At 39.3% G+C, this 22,801-nt stretch overlaps 1 protein-coding gene across 6 annotated transcripts in view; it reads right to left on the bottom strand.

Moving 5' to 3' along the window:
* LOC126849949 (protein O-mannosyl-transferase TMTC1-like) overlaps positions 1–22,801 on the bottom strand; it is a 211,732-nt gene that overhangs the window by 108,568 nt on the left and 80,363 nt on the right. For 2 of the 6 annotated variants that reach the window (XR_007687480.1, XM_050592420.1), the window contains exon 1: positions 10,734–13,226. The exons of 3 other annotated variants lie outside the window; for them this stretch is intronic. Coding sequence is in view for 1 of the 3 variants with exons in the window: in XM_050592420.1 (XP_050448377.1) it covers positions 10,734–11,056 (323 nt within the window). In the remaining 2 variants the exon portion in view is untranslated. Of the gene's footprint in view, positions 1–10,733; positions 13,227–22,801 lie in introns of those variants that run through there. One more of the 6 variants, XM_050592429.1, reaches the window with a different exon arrangement.

The raw sequence follows: 22,801 nt of genomic DNA, 5'->3' as shown, positions 1-22,801 counted from the left end.
CGACGATATTGGCCCAATTCGCAAACGACCAACCCTTGCGAAGGAAATGGATCTTGGCATGAGACTAGGCTAAAATCGAATCAGACCTAATCCAGCTGACCACGTCGATTTTATCCTCTAACCATCGAAGTAATTCGATCCCTTGAAATCGAAACTGATCACTATTTCGCATTTGCTACGCTCTTAATAATTTATTCCTCAAGTTTGTCAAACTTCGTAATACTTAATTTATCTAATTTTTTATTAATATATATTTTTTATAACTAAATATATATATATATATATATATATATATATATATAATTTTTCTATTTTTTATCTTTTTCTATTTAATTACATAATGTTTTTTATTATATAAATATATTTTTTTTATGTATACGAAATTCGACACACTTGAGGAATAAATTATTAAGAGCGTAGCAAATGCGAAATAGTGATAATATATAAACTCATATTTTTAATATAAATTTTAAAACATCTAATAAAAGACATACATTAAGATTTATATTATTCGTTGCATTTAAAATTTTAGAAATATATTAGATTTATCTCACACACACATGCATTATTTTAATCGCGCAAAATATTTAAAATTCTTTTTGGTACTAATAAGTTAATAAGTATATCATGCATATCAAATACTTTACTTTTTCTTTTATCTCTGAGAATTAAAAGTCTATATTGATTATATCATTTAGAGATTTCAATCCCTTGATATTTTGCATTAAGTTGTTTCAATAGTTCCAATTTTAAGCCTATTAAAAATATTACATAGAGGTTGCTTAAAAACAATTCTCGAAATCTCACGTAACACAACAGAACAATCGAAATAATAGATAGACAAGATATAAGAATAGACGAGATAACTACGATGCCGGCAGCATCGTCGTCGTCGCACCCCACTGTCCACTCGTGTTTTACTGTTTGCGAGTGTTGAGCCTTGCTAAGCTCCGTAGATAACGTTTTGCTCTTCGTACATTGTTCTAGGAGTTTAAACAGATTATGCCCTGGCGATGGTTAAACGTAAATTGCTGCCCCAACTCTATCCCTGTTCTCATCGAAGATCGGGCGACCTTACCACGTTTTTAGTGACCGTATCTTCAAGTTACTGGAGAGAAAGTAAAAACGCGAAATATAAACTGCACTCGATTCACAGATTTAAAAAAAATTAATTTATATTTTAAATATATTATTTTATTTATAATGTTTACGAACCGTATTACAGTACAAAGAATATTTTTAAAATCTTCTTGCTATCTTTATCATGAAATAATGAATAATAAATAAACAATTAAAAATATAACAATATCTAACTTTTTATAAAGTTATCACTTTCATTTCTCTTTTACTCATACATAAATAGCTTTTCTTATTTATAAATAGAAAATGAATAACTAGAAGAGAGAATACAATCTCGAATGTATCGCGCGATTAAATGTTCACAGAAATGGAATTTCAATTTCAAGTATTTTCTTATTTACTATAAACTTCCAGTATATTATTGGAAGCACTGATGGGGAAGGTAGTTGCACATTTGTGGCTAGACATGACGACTAGTCACGTTCAAAATGCGAATCCGTCACGTGCCGACGATCACCATAACGGAAGATTCCCGATTCCGATAGCGCGCTGCATTTCCCTACCACGGCCATATCCTTCCCGAGGGACGGAATGATGTCTGCAGGTCGGAAAGGCTACTGAGAGAGTCGTGTTTTTGGCGGTCCCGTTGCGGTAAAAGGGAGGCAATCTGTTCTGTCCCAAGTGTACGGGCATTACGGAGTACTTGGTGGTGAATATTGACAACCAATAAACCATTCCATAAGGACGAACGTATTAGGGAACCCACTGCTATTACGAGGAATGTCTTTACTTCGCCGATTCTCTTCGAATAAATCATCCTCGCTATTCGTATTTCTATCGATGTCGGAATGCCGAAACAAATGCGCCGATGGATTCATGAGAGAATATAATTCATTCAGCACGCGACTATCGCAGTATTCTTAGTTTCATGAGAAAGATATAAAACTTCCATGTTATATTCTTTCTGATTTTTTATTTAATTTTATAGCAATTTTACGATTTAAATTTGCAACAAATGTTTGAACAAATTATGAATGAGTTATTTATTAAGCGACGTTCGCATTATGCGAGTTACATGAAAAAAATATTCATTGTTCGGTCTGTTTTTTCTTGAAGCTTCAACTTGAATTTACTTTCGGCTCTTAGAAGTCACTGTTAATTAACATTTTAAGAGAAGAGAACAAAGTTACTCGGTACAACACACAGAAAGAAAAGCAACATAGTTTTTTAATCTTTTTGATGTCTTGCTTACCACAGTCATAATGGCGCCCGCTATTACGGACATTGCATTTGCAACCCTAAGAGAACAGCTCTCGGTACGCTGTCTATTTAACAGCCCTGTTATTCTACCACGCGCGCGATGACGGTTTACGTGAGAGAGGCAGGAAAAGAGATAGGCGATGACGCTACAAAATATAGTGTAATAATAAAAGAAGAGCCGTTACTATATTGTAATACTTAATGAAGTTCTCTCGACTCAATATCGCGCGGATTGTGAAAATGATAACATAGAACGCAAGTTGGACCGACGCACGACCGATGCACGGAATTACATCAACGGCAAGAGAAGCCATACATTTTATATTACTCGGTTTACGATTGCCCGAGATTAATGTTACGGTATTTCGCTTCTCCGTCGGGCTTTACTGCGATACAAGTAATACCATGAAATGTCGCTTGCGTCTGCGAAAGAAAAAAAGAAAGAGAAAAACGTCGGAAGAGAGAGAAAGCAGGCACGCGTCAGCTATCGGCTATCATATATGTTGGGTTCAATTTTCCTAGAACGATCCGGACCATCGCGGAAATGGGAAAAAGTACGATTCATTCTGATTGTGTATCTCGCAAAAATCAGCCGTGAAATCAAAAGATTATTATATATTTTTGCGATGATGTAATGCGTGTATAAATTCCGTATGAATACTTAGCAATTCTTTCTCCACTTTACAAACCACTACGATATCACAATATCGTGCATACTGCGACGTATACCATTGCTTTATGCATTCTATTACATTTTCCTATGCATTGTCTGTTTTTCTTTTCAGTCGCTGCCGCTATCAATCTTTTTGAATACTGCTACATTGAACCAAAAATTATTTTAAATTTTATATACAAAAATGAAAAAAAGAAATTATTTTGATATGCGTCTCTTTAAAATATCATAAATTCTCACAAACGTTTATTAGTTTGCAACAAACTTGTTATGAGTAATAATGGCATCGATATATTTCTAGCAAAATACAATGCGAAAAATGCAAGATGTTCGACTAATATTAGCTAGTATACATATAGAGAAAATTATTGCACGCATCTGGAATTGTAGCCTTATTTTGATTGTCCGGACAATGTTACGATTCACGAAAGTGTAATGGCAAAAAACAAGGAATCTTCTTAAGGCATTTGATTCAGGGACTAAAATGTTCCTAGTGTGCAAAAATAAATTAGAAACCGATACAATACACTATAATCATACAATCGTGACACATTTCTATATGAATTATTCCCTCCTTGATTGTCAGCATGAGATTTAATAAATATTTAATGCTCTAATAAAATTCAATGAACTTATTATTGTGCAATCATATCAATTATCTCGAATCTGAATTATTTCATATTTTACTAACACGCTCTCGACGTTAAAGATATTATAGACACAAGCTTTGCCGTCAAAATAAAAAAATGCAAATAAAGAAATAGTCTGACTTTTTTGTGAAAGCTCGACTTCCCTACGAGATGCGATGAAAAAAAAAACTCTTCACTTTTATATATTATATATATATATTACCAACAGCGCATCATATTGTTAAAAATGTGTAAAGCGCATAAAAGATGAAAGAAAAAAGATGAAAAGCCTAGTCTTTCAAAGCATCTTTAATTATTATGCCATACACGCACTGCTTAGATAGAAAGCATACAAAGAAAAATAAACAAATATAATTATATATACATACATTAAATATATATGAAAATATTCAAAATATTTGTACATAATTTTAACTGCTTTTTATTATTTTTCTTGAGACTGCACATTTTTGTCGACCTACCGCATTTACTTTGAAAATTGAATCATTCTTTCTGGCATTGCTCCTATATAAGCTCTGGGCAAATCGTTTATAGCGGGTATCGTAGCTTATCTTACGTCTCAGATGTCATCTTTGTGCCGTACAAAGGCAAGTAATTGAACTCTTTTGCATTGAAACTTAGGAAGTTAAAGGCCTCGGGGTGTCGCTTGAAAATTGAATTGGCTCGAGCGAATAAAGCCATTTAGTCTTGTTCTTGCACAAGTTAAATACAGAGAGGTATATATATCGTAAATTAAATTCTTTAAATTATATCGATTCTCAATGATAAATCTTCCGTGCAATATTTAGTATTTTTTAAAATTTTTATACGTCGTAAATCGCAAAGTAAAGATATTTTTAATTTTCTTAATAAAAATTTTGTGCGTGTGCATATACTGACAATAAATAATAATATATAATTTCAAAAATATAAATACAAAAATGCAAGAAAATATAGAAAATAAATAATGCTTGTATAATAAAAATATATTGCATAATGTAAATAAAAACTTAATGCTTAATATTCAAGATGCCACAATTCTATTTATAAATAGTATAAACTAACGCTTACGTACTTTGTTAACGTGTTGTAATATCAAGTCTTTACGAAGAGAAGCGCCTTCATACACGTAAGGAAGCGATTTATTGTTACGGCGATACGTCAATCAGGTAACTATAGCACGCTCGACTTTGGAACCGTAAACTAATTACGACGACGTAATTAAGTAATTAACTATCTAACGCGGAGGAGGCTGCAAAGCTTCTCGTTCCATAACTCAGTCGAGCTATATGTGTGTACGCACATTTAAAGCTGATGCAGTTTGTGAGAGTTATTTTAGAGTTATGTAATTAACTAGTGCACTATTCATATATTTAATTATGATATTTTTAATAAATTAATTAATTCTGATGAATAAATCCCGTACGAAATACATTTAAATAATTTTTCAATGTACATTATTTATGTCTATAGATAGAAACAAAATTCTTAATAATCCATAGCTAATAACAAAATTCAACAACTGTCTGAAAATTGTACGTATATATCTCTCTGGATTTTGAAAAATATCGTCCACGGATTATAGACCTAGGTTCTGATTCATATTTCAAGACAAATTACATTTTTCTCAATAATCACCCATTATGCCAGCGCTTAATTAGCCGTACTAAACAAGGGAATTTACAGCAGCGTAATAATTAAACGTTGATAATGAGAGTTTGGACGAGAAAATCGAGCCATGCCTAATCAGTAATTAATACCTTCAAGCTCTGCCGGGTATTCGTCGCGCACGATCTATCGGGGTCAATGAAAATTATGCGTATCCATACAGCGGCGCAATAAAATGTTCAAATCCACAAAGTACCACGCTCTCCTGTGGATATGTGTACTGGGATAGATACGCGCGCGCACAAAAGCGTTCTTTAATATACGCGCACGATCGAGTGGGCGAGTTTACAGCGCTTGCTCACGGCACGCTTCTGGCACGAGAGAGTCACGAAAGGCTCCAGATGAATCACTGCGCGGCACGAAGTACAGTGATATAGAGTCAGCTAAACGCGCCCCGAGAATCCAATGACGTGCGTCCATGCGGAAGCAAATTATCTTTTCTACCACCTGTACCTCGCACCTGATTAATTCACCGTTCCTCGATCACGGGGCCACTCTTTATCAATCGATGAAAATTTAATGGCGCGCGTCCATTCGATTAATCGAGGGGAAGTATTGCAATCTTTACTATGTCGGAAATGAGCTTCACGGCGCGAGATGTCATGTAGAATATCAAGAACAAGCTTTAATATAACCAACATGGATAAGCTATCCATATATTAAACTCTTTTCCGAAAACTGGGAAAAGTAAGATGATTCTTAATAAAATCTCGATTTGAGAGAGATTTTATAATGTGATGAAAATATCTTACAAGATATTAATGGAATTATTGGATATGACTTTTATTCATTTGATATAATGTAATTTATAATTTGATAGCAGGACTATGGTAGACTTTTAATATATGTATATTTATGTACATTTATTACATTTTCGTAAAGCTTAAAACGTGGTAGCTTAAAAGTGGTAGTTTTCTTTTCTTTTCTTTTAATTTGCAAAATCTCATTTTCCTCTGTGTATAAGCCTGTATGTAACAAGTTAAAGTACGATCCAATATATGAAAGTCCATCTCATAGAAGACAAATGCGCTCTTCAAGTTCCTCCTCACAATCGGGTTGAAAGAATATTCGCAGATACATAAAATCCTACATTCTTGTCGCAACTTTGAAACTAGAATGTCCATTTCGCATCGATATGCAAATGCTGCTCTTGTCGGATATACTTGGACTAAACAGTTCGCTCATGAAATTATTCTATTTGAATAACTCAAATAAAACGGGAAGAACTTTTCTCTATCCGCCATGAACTAAGAACGCCAGAAGGAAACGCACTTAAATGTGGAAATGGCCATTTTTGAAGTGGAAGTACACTCTCTATATCTCTTTCTTGAACTCGTACCAAAACTCGATCGTCAGAGCGTATGCGTCAAGCTTTGCTTATACATATTTATAGATCATGATTTTAATTTGTTTAAAATAAAGTATCAACATTCCATATCATTAAGCAGGAAATTAAAAATATTTATCTTTTTGCATTCATGAATAATTAAACAATGCTTTTCAATATAAATTCGCATTATTATGTTTTTTAATATAAATTCGCATTATTAACAGATTTGGACTATGTAAGATAATAATTAGATAATAATTAGGTAATAATTTTATATATGGAATTGACGGATTTGCATATTCATGTCTTGAATATGGAAATAACAAAATATAATAATATCGTCATGTCAAGGTTTCTATGATATTGTTTTTTTATAGCTTATTTCTGTAGCTTAAAGATAAATATATTTGCCTTTAAACTTTCTTGCATAAAACAATATATAGCATATCCCAATATCTAATTCAATGACGAGGGTTAGCTGCAAGACTAAATGAAATATTACGGTCGACATAATCGAATACGAGGCGTACGTGAACGCGAAGCTATATCAGACGTCTAAATTAGAGTTTGCAACGCAATCATTCATGCATGTCACTATAATGTCGTGGAACGAGATTCCACCATGCACGCGTGTGTGTCCAGTTAAGTAATTTAATAATAATTATTCCCTCACAGAGGGAGGACGGCCACAAAACGCGGCCCATCGCCACTGTCGACCGACTCATAAATCACCGACTAACGCTTAGCGGACTTAGTCGCTGATCGTGATTTAACTGGCAATGTCAGTAAAGTGCTAACAACTATAGCCGGTAAAAGAGAGCGTTTGTGAGTAAATGAACGGTTGGTCAAGTCTTATTTGTATGAAATAGCTTTTTAATCGACGTCACTTAATGTCTTTTTAAATGACTATTTAAATATAAAGAAGTTAGAGAAAAAGAAAGGTCTCCATTTAGAATTCATGAATCGTGTTTTGATATGATCTACAAACAAATCGACGTTTATTAAATTTAAATAATGTTTCAAAGTCGCTGACAATTTCTGAAAAATCAGTGGAGATTTGCCGACACAATTTTATCAAATTGAATCGCTATTTTTTTGGATGTGATGAGACGAAGAATGAGACGTTTCCGCGAGCGGGAGCATATGAGTGTATATAATATGTATTAACAAAGTACACCGGGGATGCGTTGGCAAATCCGTTAGAGAAGAACATAACAGAGCCACGAATATTCCGTCACGCCGAGAAGATTTCTCTTAACGAAATTGACGTAAACTACGCGATATCACGTGAACGTGAGAACGCGTATTAATTACAAAATAAATGTAAGTTTAGTTCACTTGCAGAATTTTAATAATCCCTTTTAAACACATCGGACTTAAACATATGAAATTTATCACAATTTAACATCAAATCGACCTAATTTTTTTTTTTTCAATTTTAATCAAAAGCGATCAGCGATTATTAACTCGTGTGTCTCGCGAATTCTGTGAAGCGTTAATAGTTTTTCATAAATATCAAACCATAAATTAGAACAGTCCATTTTGGCATAAACTTGATAAACGAATGCTGCGTATTATTGGACACCTGTACATTTTCTCAACCTCAACGATAATAAGGGGTTATTTGATTTTATCCACTCTTTGTGCTTTATCGAACTCTATATTCTAGTAGAGCGTAGTCTACGGTCAGTTTCTATTTGCGGCCGTAATAATCTAACATAGTCGCCAACTCTCTCGTAAAGTTCGCTCTCTCGCAAACGTGGAAACGAATCGCTCGGCGAGCTTCTGCGTTATTCATTCGACGTCGAGGCAAAGACTCACGCTCGACCGCACTCGTAAATTATTTCCGGGCAAAACGAAGTAGCTGAAATACGTACAACCTGCATGAAATCTCATTTTTCCTATCAAATACGTGCCCACGCGATTCTTCAGACTGCAAATAACTGTGGATAACTGCTTTTCAAATACTCCTTTTGCGATAAGGTACGCCGTTCGCACAGCTGATATCATCTCAATTAGCACCCGTCGCGTCAAAAGCGTCGGCAAAGGGATCAAACGGAGAATTAAATATAGGGAGAACGATCGTCGGTGCGATTCTTCGAAATGATATGCCATGTATGTTGAGTACAAGATTACCCGCGTTTATCGTTTCGTGGAGGTATAGCTTGTACACGTCGCACGATGATATCGATGATGAAGCGTATAGAAGCGAGCACGGCAGAAATACGATGACCGCTTCGAGGAAACACCCGGGAATCTCTCGAAAACTTTAAAGCTGTCCGAGTGTGCGGAAGATATCGGGTCAACTGCCACAAATGTACTCTGGACTCTTGGGGTCGTCCCAGTGCGTTTTCATCCGCGAACTCGAATCCTCAAAGCAACGTACAATGAACGCCGTCAGAGTTTCGCGGCAATAAAGAAACTGGGCAACGAAAAGAGACGCGTTGTCTGGAAAGGATAGAGAATGAAACACACATGCACTCGGAAGGAACGCGCAATTGCCCAAAGCTTTTCACCCGATATACCGGCAACTCGAAGCATGATTGTCCACAGAGAAAGAATTATTGGAACGAGCTATCGACGAACAAAGGAAATCCAGCATGCTCGACTACCGTGTTCCACTTTCTTGTGACAAGTTCATTTTATAGCAGATGCAACGAAATGCTAGAATAGATTATTAAATAAGATAAAAGTTATTCGTATTTGCTCACACATACACATAATATATATATACATATATATACATACATATGTTTCGCATTAAATAAGGGATGAAAGTGTAATGTATCAACCGTCTCGATAGACAACTCTCTCGCCTTAACGGCTAACACATAAATCTTCGCTTATCCTTTTAACCGCATGTCAACGTAAATAGCGCATTTTCGTACGTGCATAAATTACTCCTCCACTCGAATCGCTTAGCGGCAACAATGAGAGATATCGGGTACCATCGCCTCGAGCGCGATATAAAGGCAGCCTCGCGCGTCAGTGGCGATTTGGATCGTTAAAGGCTCGTCTTCCCGACGAGACGAATGCGGTTAGCGGCGCGCCGCGGCGCCGGCGTCCTCCTCGCATCCGCCCAAGGATTATGGATGCGTTCCACTTCCGATAACGCGCGAAACGTGAAGGCGTTATGCTCTTGCTCCCTTCCCCCCTCCCCCATCTTCCCTGCTCCCGTCCACCCGCGTAGCACGTTCCGAGACCGCACACCTCGTCCAAGTTGGCAACAGCATCTGGAGCGTTAAGGGTGGATGAGCGATGTGGTGGTGTCTTGCGATGTGATGGATCGTCCAATACTAGCCAATATGCAGTATTGCACGTGGAGTGGCAAACTGGTATCCATGCATCAAATCGGCTGGCAGAGCCGGGCAGGGGGAGAAGGATGAACGACAGGGAAGGTGGACGAAGGGAGTGGAAGTTTCGTGTGCTCTACACGACACGCTACTGCACACACTATCGTATGCTCGGTCACCTCCATCGTGGTCAGGGAACGGTTCTTGCCGTTCTTCGTAGTACTACCATAAGGTGCATCTCCGATTGCAAGGATATACATGTGTATGTATGTATATATATATATATATATATATATATATATATATATATGTATTATGTACATGCGCGATTCTCTCGATGTCTCGGTAAGAACGGAGGATATGGGTGCTGCGAGCTACATGGCCGTGCCATGTGTTTGGAACGTCAGGCAACCAGACACGTTTCTCGAGACAAGTTTTTGTTATCTTATTTTATCCGAATAGTCGTGCACCGAATTGTATTCACTTTCCTGTTTAACAGATTGTTCTAAGAGGTCAGAGCTTGACGAATAAAATGCAAAAAAAAAAAAAGAGAAAAGAAGTTGCATAGAGGAAAACGATGATATCTAAAATGACGTTTCATCCTAAATTTTGCCCTCAAATGATCGAATATATAATTTCGTGCGATAATAATTCGATTTCTTCTCGCATGTACCCAGTTTCTACAGTTATCTTGAATGTCGCCACAATGAATGCTACCGAGTCGATTCTCTATCGACTTTCCACAAATTATTCTATAATATGGAACCCGATAAATGTGACGGAGAGAAATATTGACTTACCGAAACGTCAGAGTGGTGAAAGGTCGATAACTCTTATGACTATTGATGCTCTCCATCGGCGTGCCCCAGAAATCGTCATTGAGCACGCTGCTCCACGACGCCTCGCCGATCACATCCCTGTTCCTCACCACCGCCGGTATATCGTCGTGCACGAAGTCGCAGTCGAGCGCATTGAGATAGCAACCGACCGCGACGAGGGCGACCGCCGCGTAGATGCACCATCCGGGTGGCTCGTTCGTCTCAGTACCATTGCATCCGCCGCGCCCGCCTCTCTTGGCCGACGTCTGACAGAAGCAGGAGGGACCGTTGTTCCGTCGCTTCATGTTACTCGGCGCTGCTTGATACCACGCACGAGACAAGCCCTTACTTTCTTTCGAATCGCGAAGCCCGAAGCGCGATCACTGTCATCAAATCGCGAACCGTACGTTTTCGGACGCCGTTATCTCCTGCGCGGAATTTGATCGCATTGCCCGGTGTTACTACACTGATCGCGATCTGAATCAGCTGATTCTCGCATTTCTAAAACGAGCGCTCAGGGAAGAGTTCGCACGGTCGAGAGAAGACGCTCTGCGTCTCCTCGGCGTTTAAGGGTCGCTTCTCAAGTATCACTTGGATCGCGAACTCCGGCACATATCACGATACTTATTTTGTCGATAATCTTGTGAGTAGATAAGTCGTAAAGAATAATACATTGGCTTTCGAGTAAGCTCCCGATCAAGGGGACATAATTTCTGCGTAACCTTCGTGGCGATGCGACGCGGTATCTTGCGGTGCTAGCCGGTGCCTCGCGTTGGCTTCTCCCATTTAGACCGTCCTCAGCGAAACCCAAGCATTCGTTCCTCTCGCGGTGAGCTTGATAAATGACTGCGGGGGTTCATTATTTATCGAGTCGGCCGGCCCGACCGTGTCCTAGATGAAGGGTAGCAGCGGATTTCGCGCGCTAACCTCTCGCTACACGACTCGGATAATAGCCCTTGCGCGTGGACTTTCCTCGGAAATTGTCCCCATAGGGGAACCCAGGTAGATTCTTTTTACGTAACCGCGTAACGACGTGACAGCTCGTTACCGCGCACGCGACCGGTAACGTACCGAATCACAAATCATTGATTCGTACGTATTACGGATTCTCCCGGCGGAGTAAAACACGATATACTTATAGCTCACTTTAGCGCGCGACTTAAATGACATTAACGTAATGGTTCTGTAAACTGTGGTTTGAGTCTGGAGCAAATTGCGGTTCGATATTTTGCATACTCTCATATATGTATTGTTATCCGTCTGTTCGGATAAAATCTCGTAATTTCGATTACGCGAGCACGAATTTTGCGATTATTCTTTTATCTTATATTTTACGTGTGCTCTTTTATTCAATATTTATATCAATTACATTGTTTATCAATTACATTTATCATCCTAGTTTGGCGTGCTTTTCGAGCGTTTTAAGAGTGAGAAGTCCTCCAGATCGTCAATGGTCTACTTTGTTGCAGTATCAAGAGAATTTCGTAGAATTATGGAGAGCAGGTTACAACGCCGAGAGAGGATGGCTGTATGACCCAGATATTCGTAGCGAGAACTCCTACGTCGCCACAATTTTACTGTGCATATAGATCTATACAAACGGCTCCTATCTCGCCGGGGACACGGCTTGAAATTCTCCGCGGCAGCACCTTCATCTCCCGCCAACCCCCCGTTTCTCCTTCACTATTGCGCGCTTTTCTATCTTTTTTCCCGGCGCCGCTACCTCTTGGTTGCTTCTTTCTTGTACCACGTCTTCCTCCAGTTTCACCTCTCGCACCGTTGAATCCAATCTCTGGACAAGTATTGCGATAATTTTTTTTCCCCCGATTCTACTTGGTCGGCAACCCAAGATCCCCAAGATTCAAACTTCTGATACGATGAACGATCTCACAGATTCTCGCTATTTGTGAGATGACCTCCGGTGAGATGACACTCGAGCAAAAAATCGTTCTCAAATGCTCCCGTGATAGTCTTTCAACGATCGTTTTGTTTGCACGCGCCAATTTGTATTGACTTTTCGCGGAGAAATTTTGTGAGATAAAAATTATGAACAAGTTCCAATTATAGATATTCGATATCTTCAATCATTCAAATTTACCGCAATATTCTATTTGCAGTACCTTCATACCATCTATGGTCTTTCTCTCCGTGATTGCTCTACCTTTCATTATAATTTTTAATTATCGCATGATAGAACATGTGATTCGTCAGTCAAAGACGCTTAAATGCGATTGAATAAAGATAAAAAACGGTATTTTTCCACTAATCGATAATATCATCAAAAGTTGACGAATGATGACGAATTAGCGATGGAATAGACGCAGACACCTCCCCACGATCTGTCATCTGTTATCGCGCATTTTGCCGATCGACACGACGTGCAGATCGGTACGCACCGCACAACGTCATCGGAATGTCACAGATCACGACGACAATCGGCGTCGGCGTCGGCGTCGAGCTCGGACGGGTCGTCCCGACGACGATGAGCGCGAGACTAAGGAACGACGGCATCCGCCCGGTTATATACCCGACGCACTCTGACCCGCAAAGCCGCGCCCGCGCACGAGCCACCCCCGGGGGCTTTCCCTCCTGCCTGCACTCTCGTGCGCCTTCCCTTTCTTCTTCTTTCCCGTTTGCCGGCACCTGCTCAACCTTGGACTCTACTGACGTCACATTGTTTATCCTATGGTTTACCTGCCCGAAGCATCATCCCAAAAACGCGTTACGTTCAAGTGATCAAAACTGAAACCTTCGAGTAAACGATGTAATAATTAAAAAAAAAATCTGCAATTAACAGTTGCCATAAATTGACTTAAAATATATATGTGACATTTAATAATCATTAAGAAACGGTAAAAAAAAATGATATTTAATAATTTTATTAGAACCGTGATTTTAATGATCCTAATGATCCCAATTATTCCACTTCGTAAACATTTATTTGCAACGCTTATTAACTCATTTTAATGAATGAAACATTTAATTATTAACAAAGTTTTTAGTATTCATCGCGCTACGTCTTGCATTAAACAGTTAAAAGCATATTGGACCTTACGAGCAATATAACAAAGACGACATTGAGCAATTATTTATTACCTGTATTTCCTGAGGATATCTCGAATCTAACAATGCAACGAATCACGGCTCGCGAATCAATGAACGTAATGACGGTACGAGCTCGTTACCGACGATGATGATACGATAACGAGCCCGTAGTGGCGAAGTGATGCTGCATGGATATATGATTGAATTCGGCTACATCGCGTGCCATCACAATTCTGAACATATATCAAATTGAAATTACATCGTATCAAGATACAGTCATGTATATATATAATATAATTTTAATTATTGCCTCAAATCATTATCGCAAGTGAAACAATTAATGTGTAAACGTAACAATAACTCACGCGTAATGATTTATATAAAGGGAACGAGAATATCGACATGTACAATTATAAAGACACATTTAATACACATTTAATAATGATTCTGTTTAGAAATATTTATGTCAAAAAGATGCATTTTTTAAATAGTTTTTTAGAATTTAAGAATAATAATGCAAAAATATATATGCATAGTTTTGCTAATCTAAGAATGTTAATTGTTATATCTTTAAAATTACAAAAATGAGTTTAATCATAAGAAAGATTATCAAACAATAAAAATATCATCATGTAAATCAATTATAAGTGATAATAAGATAAATCATAATTTTCCTTATCACTAGATAATAATAAGTAAGTTTTCCAGAAAGTTATAATTGAGCAAGATGCCAACATTCTTCTACCAAGAAACTTAATATTAGCGACATGACTGTCGCTCAAGTAATTCGCATAATGTACCCAGAGTTCGCAATTAATGATCATTTAGTGTAATGGCTCCGAGTAGCCGTCAGTGCCACGATTCGCAAGCGAGCACGGAACTTTGGTCCGCCCGCACGCTAAACTTCCGTATGAATCCACTTTCAAACTACACAAGAATTTTTAATTACGACCCTATAGAACGAAAAACGCCACTTACGTGTCAGGTTAATGGTTCTCCGCACTCAAAGCGTCGGAAGAACGCGGGCATGTCCCTCATGACTCCGCATAACGAGTTTTTGCTCGCCGCAAAAAGGAGCAGCGCGATTATTCACGATAACTATTTTATTCACACACGATCTTTATTCTCTTTAAATCGAATCGATCATATATCTGTGATATCTCATATATTTTTCAATTTTTTGGTTTTAAGCTACATATTTCAGCTGAAAGTGTCAGGCGGCACTTAGCATGCAATGTCGAGAAACGTTTAAGAGATCGATCTGACAGACGAGATTTTAGCGTAGCGCGCGAAGATGACGCGCTTAAATCATTTCTTTGTAGACTTTCCGTTGAAGTATAAATTGGTTTTATACTCTGTCGGGGAAGTTTCTAACTAGAAACTTATAGTCGCGGAACAAACGTCTGTAGACGGCACTGAAATATAGTGTTCTTGTCGCGCCTGAATATTCAGCGACTTCGCTACTGCGCGCTACCTATACTTCGTTATATTCGGTTCGTTATATTGCCACCGTCTCTGACCGTATTTAATAATGCAGCTAATCGACGTCGGGCGCCTGCCCCATGAGAGCAAGGTCCGCCAACGACCGTGAAAAGGTGTCGGCGCCCCGTAAGTTAGAACGGCTGCAATAGAACGCTGGTCTCTTCATGAGTTTACCGAAGAGCGAGGAAGAAGGAGGGATACGAAACGACTTCATCTTAAATAAAGATAAAGGCAAGTCTAGTCCGCGTTCACCTTTCTCTCCGCGTGCGCTTTCATTTATTAAACGCTGTGGTATATCTCGAGCAATTGCTCGCTGTCTCTTTCTCGTTGCCGGAGATATAAAGATAAACCGATGTCTTGCGCGAGACATTTCGTATTCTTGCAGTAGTAGTAGTAGTTTCGACGAAAACAGTTCAGACACAGTCTGATCCGTGCCGTCCGTCGGTTCTTTATTTAAATTCTCGTATAAAGTATTCATTGTTTCTCGGTTGTTGTTAATGCGTTACGCGTTCTGCTTCGTGTCTATTTTATCGTCGAATCGTGAAATCGCTTTCGTTATCTTCGTCTCGTGAAATATTTCGACTTCTCGGCGCGAGATAGCATCTTGGACTTGAAAGCGCAATGTTTCTGCGAGAAATCACATGTTAACCGTGCGGATATCTCGCTGTACGTGCCATATCGATCGGCGGGCAATCTTAAACGCGAACCGACGCGAGAAATAATACCTATAATCCGTACGTAGTGCGAGGCACGCGACGTGAAAGAGCATGCAAAACGTGGCTCGTACATCGAGCACAGGCTCAATCCTTCCACAATTACCTCGACAAATGCCGTCCGAAAGCTCGGTTTCCTATGTTAGCGAAAATCAGCGGTCGGTCACCTGCAACGCACCGACTGGGTGTCTACGAGAAGTTCGAAACCCGTTAACGCCGCGATAATGAATTTAGACGGCGACGGTTTCATCAAAACAACTCTCACCCGCCCACGAGATTTCGCGCGACAGAGAGATCGTTTCATCAGCCACAATAGGACAACTCCGTGGACAATCAAAGGTGGTGAACACTCGGTTAAAGCGCCGCAGGGGATAGGAATGTATTTAATTAATGCACTTGGACAATGCACTATAGAATACACACACATGGCATAGAACTGAGAACAGTATATCATATATATGTTGACTTACACGCGATATATGCGTAAAATGCTATCATATTTGCCAGAAAATTCGGCAGATTTCATGCCAATGTCGAGACGCTATTTCGCAAAGTAAGACAGCGCCCGCAATTTCCGATAACATCTCGTTTTCGCGGGGAAGATGCATTGACGAGATTCGGGATGAAGTGGGTGAACAGAATCCAGACAAAAATTCGCCATCCTCGTGCTTCAAAAACATCCTCTTTACGATCTTTCTCCCTTTTCTCCTTTCTCTCCCTTATCTCAACCTAGTCCACCGTAGGCAAGATCGCAGGCTTACGAGAGAAGGGCGTAGACATTCCCGAAGCTACAACTGTCGGAGGAATCTCGTCGACGAGCCGAAGCAAGGTAGAACGTAATCGGGATTTTACCCCGCCATCCAACACCCTTCACGGTACACGGATAACTTGGAATGATTTCGAGCGTAGAGTTTCGGGCTCTGTCTTACTTCCCTTGGATGCCACCCGAATGACAAGAGAGAACTCTTTGCACAGTACGTGGAAATATTAACTAACATTATCGCTTTACGCTGCAAGTTTAGAAATTTCCATTTGATAAATATACCGCCAAAACTTTTGACCCTGACGTATATTATGTCTTATATAATAACTTTTTTTGTCCTTGTTTTATCAGTAAAAAGAGAACGGATTACAACATGCTAATAAAATTGCATATTCATATCTTTTTGATGGAGAGAGAGAGAGAGAGAGAGAGAGAGAGAGAGAGAGAGAATAGAGAAGAGAGAAGACTTTATGATGCATTTTAAATTACTTGTATTAATCAAGAAATTACGTCGTAAGGTAGACTTGAGTAATATTCAGTGTTTCTCAAAACGTCCAATCTATCGATAAACCAATCTGCATTGTGATGCGGTTTGCAGATAAAACACGGATCTAGGAAGGAGACTAGTTAGATGTAATGAGAAGAAAGATCTCCGCGTCAGCTGGAATTCTCGTAGAATGTATTCGTGACCAGCCGGCGAAGAAATACACGCGAACGACCGAGTAAGATTTTAATTACCTTTATTCGCGCGCGCGACTTCGGAGAAGAGGACATCGAAAGGGAGTTACACGAGATTAGCTTCAAATTAAAAAAAAAAAAAAGCGCGTTCTGTCTTTTGAGCATAATACACTGCCGCTGTAACTCTCGCGAAATCACATTTTCGTTTCGAAGTGAGCGTAGATCTGCATGGAGTTTTTGCGCTCGAGGATCCGTCTATACGACGATACGGCCGGGCACGGTCGATCAATATAATCGCATCGGTAAACGGATCGGATGTGAAGTACCGATCCCGTTCGGACGGCTTTTGGCGGTGAAGCTTACGAGGCCGGCTTACGCGCGCGCGCAAGCGAGGGTTGCAGGTGATTTCGGGCTTCTCGAGAGCTGACCAAACAAGGATACGCCGCATTCGGTATAATAAATTCACGGCTTTCTTATGATTGACTTGACATTATGTCGCAAACTGTCGTAATCTCCGATCAGTAGCTTAGCGATTCGACAAGATTTGGCGAAACTATCGCAGGATATATACGATGATTGAGCTACTGGCTAGATACGAGAGAGAGACTTTATGGATGAGGATGAAGATATACTGGACCAACCGGATTAAGGCTATTTCTTATCAGCGAACTTGTCGAATTATCTCCGGTTAAGTTCGTTCTGAAATTTCTGAGATGCAATGCTTGGGAGGATATAATAGCCGTTGCAAACGCGCCGATAATAACACGCACGGAATTTGAAGCGTGGAACTCCGAGTCGTAAATCAATTACGGGGTTCAGGAAAGCCGATAGGTTAATGAGTCTGTCAGATGTCAACGACACGGCGGCCGAAATGAGCTTCGATTATCAATTACCGTTCGCGAATTAATGAAACGTGTCTACGAGCATATTTTAATGATTCGCAGAGCGAATTATCCTGCGAAAAAGGGGATAGATGAAACATCGTATCTAAGAGTGAGCATTGGATACTGGCAACAGACCAATTGTTTTCAATTCTGAAATTTTACGACGATAGGCATTAACATTTCATAGAGAATCAAGCGGACTGAAACTGGACACGGCTTGCAAAAACGGTTTACGAGACGCGTTTCGTATTTTTGTTCGATCAAAATGTTTCACCCCTTTTACATTATTTACACGAGAGAGCGCGGGCGGATACAAATGTGCGGCACAAAAATACAGGATCGACATGTAATACTTTAAAACGTCGCTTAAAGTAACACGACGATAAATCAAGCAGCAAAATGAGAACGGCTGAAACAATGTAATTCAATGTACATCCGGTTCATGTATTTTCTCTCGCGCTTGTCTCTCTGCCAGATCGCTTTCATCAACGTACGATCGCTGTACAGTTTAAGAGGCCGCCATTCGTTTTTGTGATATTTTTTGTAAAACGCAATTTTTCTCAAATCAAAACATATCTACAATCTTATTTTCATATGTACAGTCTCTATGATATGCTATATTTTTGATATAATAAACTGTAAATGCTAAAGAATTTTTGCAAATATTTATATTTTTTTAAATATCGTAAATATTAAAATCATACGTATATATATATATATATATATATATATATATACATATATAGATTTTACATAATAATTCATTGAAATCCATAAAACATATACGGAAATTAGATAATTTAAATCGTCCAAATATATCAGTGGTCAAGCGAATAAACGTACGGCTTTGGTAGCCGCTTGGAAGTAATGGGAGCTGGGATACCGCGATAACCGATGAGAATTTTTCTTCCTGCGATAACACCGTCCAATGATCGCCTTTAACGATTGGTCGACGACATATCAACGATAGTCGCCTCGATGTACTAAATGCACCAAGTCAAAACTTTTCCAATTTTCTACAATTTCGTATTTATAACTTTGGCATTTACACTCTTTTTATTCCTTCTTGTCGGATTTTTAACACAACTAAAACCAATAATTTATCTTCGATAGAAACATAATCGAACAATGTTATGAAGAATTCTACAAAATATATAAATGTGAAAAATAAATAAATAAGGAAAGAAATCGCTTTTCAATTCCATAGAGATATCATAGATGTCAAAATTACTGCGACGGTGGTGAGTTCGTCTTTAATCCTTTTTCTTTTATTTCTTTTTTCGTGTAAGTTTCCTGGTGGAAGAGTTTTTGATTGCGATGTGCGATTTGTCGATTGACGCTGTCACCAAATTTCTATCTTTCACTAAATATATATCCCAGAAACAGTCAATCCTCGCGCTCTTTTTCGTTTCCAACTTTCGTTTCCGTTTCCCGAAAATAAAAAGAAAAATGAGAGACGGAAAGAGAGACAGGGAAGAGAAGACGATGAAGAAAAAGATCGAAACATTTCTATCTTGGATTCCCAAGCAAAAAGTCTGATTCGCCCGTCATTACTGCCGTGACATGGTGGTAACGTTTCGATCCTCGAAAGTCTCGGAGGAGTGCCATAACTCGGTGATCCGCGACTGCCTTGCCCGTCTTAAGAAACGTCGACGAAATTAACGAAAGGGAAAAAACAAGCAATATGTTTGAGCCGCTAAAAAAAATTCAACATTTTTTACGAGAACTTTAATACTGGGATTCCAATAGAAAAAATGTTCGGTTAATATCATGTTTGAAAAAAAAAAAGAAAAAGAAATCGACGATGCAAATTTCTTGAGCAGATTTAGCGGCAAAATTATTACAAAGCTCAAGGTCGAGAAATTCAACATGGAAAATTAACAACGGCGGAATAAAATAAAAATACCGACGAATCTCTCGGGGAATACGATTACTCAGCGTCAATTTAGCGCGAGAAAATGCGCGCGGAATGCATCTCATCGTGGCATGATATTAACATCGTCTGTCCGTTCGTCGGGATCTGCTGTTATTTAATGCCGCGGCATTGAAATCCGTTCTACGAGACGGGAATCTCGAGGAATTAGCGACGACGCGACGCGACGCGACGCAACGAGACGAGACGAGAAAGCAGAGCTCGAATGAGCCGGAATTTAAGGCGTGAAACTTTCGCAATTACCGAATGTTCGGTATCCTTGAAAACTTGAATAAGTACGACGGATGGTGAACGCCCTTGCCTTCTCGACATTCCCCGTCCGTGCAATCGCGCGAACCACTCCCGCGATGGATGCAAGGGCGCGCGATAGGAACGAAGAGGAAAGTGCTGGAATGTGCAATAAAGCTGTGCGAGACTTACGAGGCGGCGTGCGCGCGTATATACAGCAACCAGTAAAGTTGAAAGCTTTTTCTATAAAGTACGCAGTTACGTGCCAAACGTCGAAAATTTCGCGCTGCGGCAATATCGCTCGTATTCCCGGATCTCGCGTGTATTCGTCCCTCCACCCCCTCTTCCGCAATCCCTTTTTAAGTTTTCCTTTGCCGTCGTGCTTTGAACATCCGCGCCCTTTCCCACGTTTCGCTCGTTCGAGAACACGCACTGACGAGGAATTGTCGGCAGATCGTCCTTGAGACGAATTCCCAGCAAGTTTGCGTAGATATCTTCGCGCGCATTCTCCCTCTCTCTCTCTCTCTCTCTCTCTCTCTTTCTTTATGATGAACGCGAATAAGCTTTTACGACATTGCAGATTTTATCGTCTGACAAAATTGTCCTGGGAGATCCGGTAACTTTTAGAATGCCCGACGCTGTGCGGAATGAATTTCTACAAATACTGTTTGTGTAGTACAAAGGAAACAACCGCTGCGCGTTTTTTACGATCACGGCTATAGCGAAATTTTGATTGTACGGCATCTCAATTTTGATTGTTTTATCTCTGATCCTACTTTTAAAGATCGTTTTACAGATTCTACTTGTACATTGAAACAAAGAATGTGGGGGAAAATGTTTTTTCTTTTTTTTTTCTAAAGATAACGAAATAAATAAAAAAAGAAGATTGAATTATGAATAAATTCAACAATCAAATAACATAATCCTTAATTAATTACATTTCGTCTGTTATTTTCTTTTTTTGAGCGAAATATAACGAACTGCCGACTACTTAAAAAGTAGCAAAGCATAAACTGTGTTACTGAAACGTTACAATCTCATTGCATAGTACAGAGAACACCAGTCATTGTCGTGTAAAAGCTTAATACCCTCCTTTTCAAAAGTTAAATCGCATTTCGCCGTTGAAGTTCGAGAACTACCTCGGCATGCTAATTCCATTCTCTAATAATATGAAACATTTACGTGTCCTCGTAAATTCCGCGAAATACGTTACAATACCTTGGCAATAGCTGATAGGGATCGTTACAGCTGTAATAATCGTATATACATCGCACGGGTGCCGCACTAACGACAACGTTATTAACAACATCGACCGGTTACGCCGGACAAACAGCAAGTAAAGGAAAACAGAACGCATGGAACGATTGCATAGCGACGGTTCCATATGGTTTCCATATTGTCGCGTATACCCGACGTTGTTTTATCAACAAGCGAATTCGCGTTTTATCACGTTTACAGACTAGAACGCGAATAATAATACGTTTTGAATAATGTATTTTGATTTAATGCAACGAGCGCCGCGTCACGCCGCTGTATTTACCCTCGAAATTTGTCTCATTGATTCGAAGTAACTAAATACGAGGGAGGAGGTAATGCCCGCGTGTCCGCCGACTGTCGACAATTAGCGTCGCGCGAAATTGGTCCCGCATGGACGCGACCGCGAAACCAATGATAATTCCGCTAACGTCGTTATCGAGCACGTGTTTTACGCGCGCCGCAAGGCTCTTCCGCTTACGGTGAAACTCGCGGCGAAATAAATTCCGCGGCTCTCTTCTATATGTATATATATATATAAATATATATATATATATATATATAAATATATATATATATATATGTCTGGCCTGACGGTCTGCTTTATCACGTGGCACAAGTACAATAGCTACTCTCGAAGCTGCGCATGAATAAGTATAACGCAACAATAAATAAAAGGAATCTTACGTTTTCTTACGTAGTATGCTTTATTGAATTTTTAATAGCGTCAAGTGGCAAGTGTTACTGCGCGCACGAATAATCTCGATAAAGTAAAATACGGGCGGGGAAGAATACGTACGACGGATCGAAGAAATACGACAAAGTAGTTCCCCTTTTTGTCAACAGGATGACAGAACTTTTAAAAGCGCGACAGTATTGAGGAACGACGTGACGCGCATGCATGAAACATCGTGATTTATGCCGCGCGACTCTCTACGCTTGACATCACGCACTCACATCAAAGAATCATCCCTGTATCTTCGCTCAACGTGCCGCTCTATTTATTCAGGAGGAAAGAAACTTTTTATTACAAAGCACGCTAACTCTGTCAGGCTTCGATAAAGCGATTG

This window comes from Cataglyphis hispanica, chromosome 1, assembly GCF_021464435.1.
Source record: "Cataglyphis hispanica isolate Lineage 1 chromosome 1, ULB_Chis1_1.0, whole genome shotgun sequence".
NCBI lineage: Eukaryota > Metazoa > Arthropoda > Insecta > Hymenoptera > Formicidae > Cataglyphis > Cataglyphis hispanica.
The sequence above is the reverse complement of the archived record's forward strand: the minus strand, read 5'-3'. Positions and strand labels throughout refer to the sequence as shown.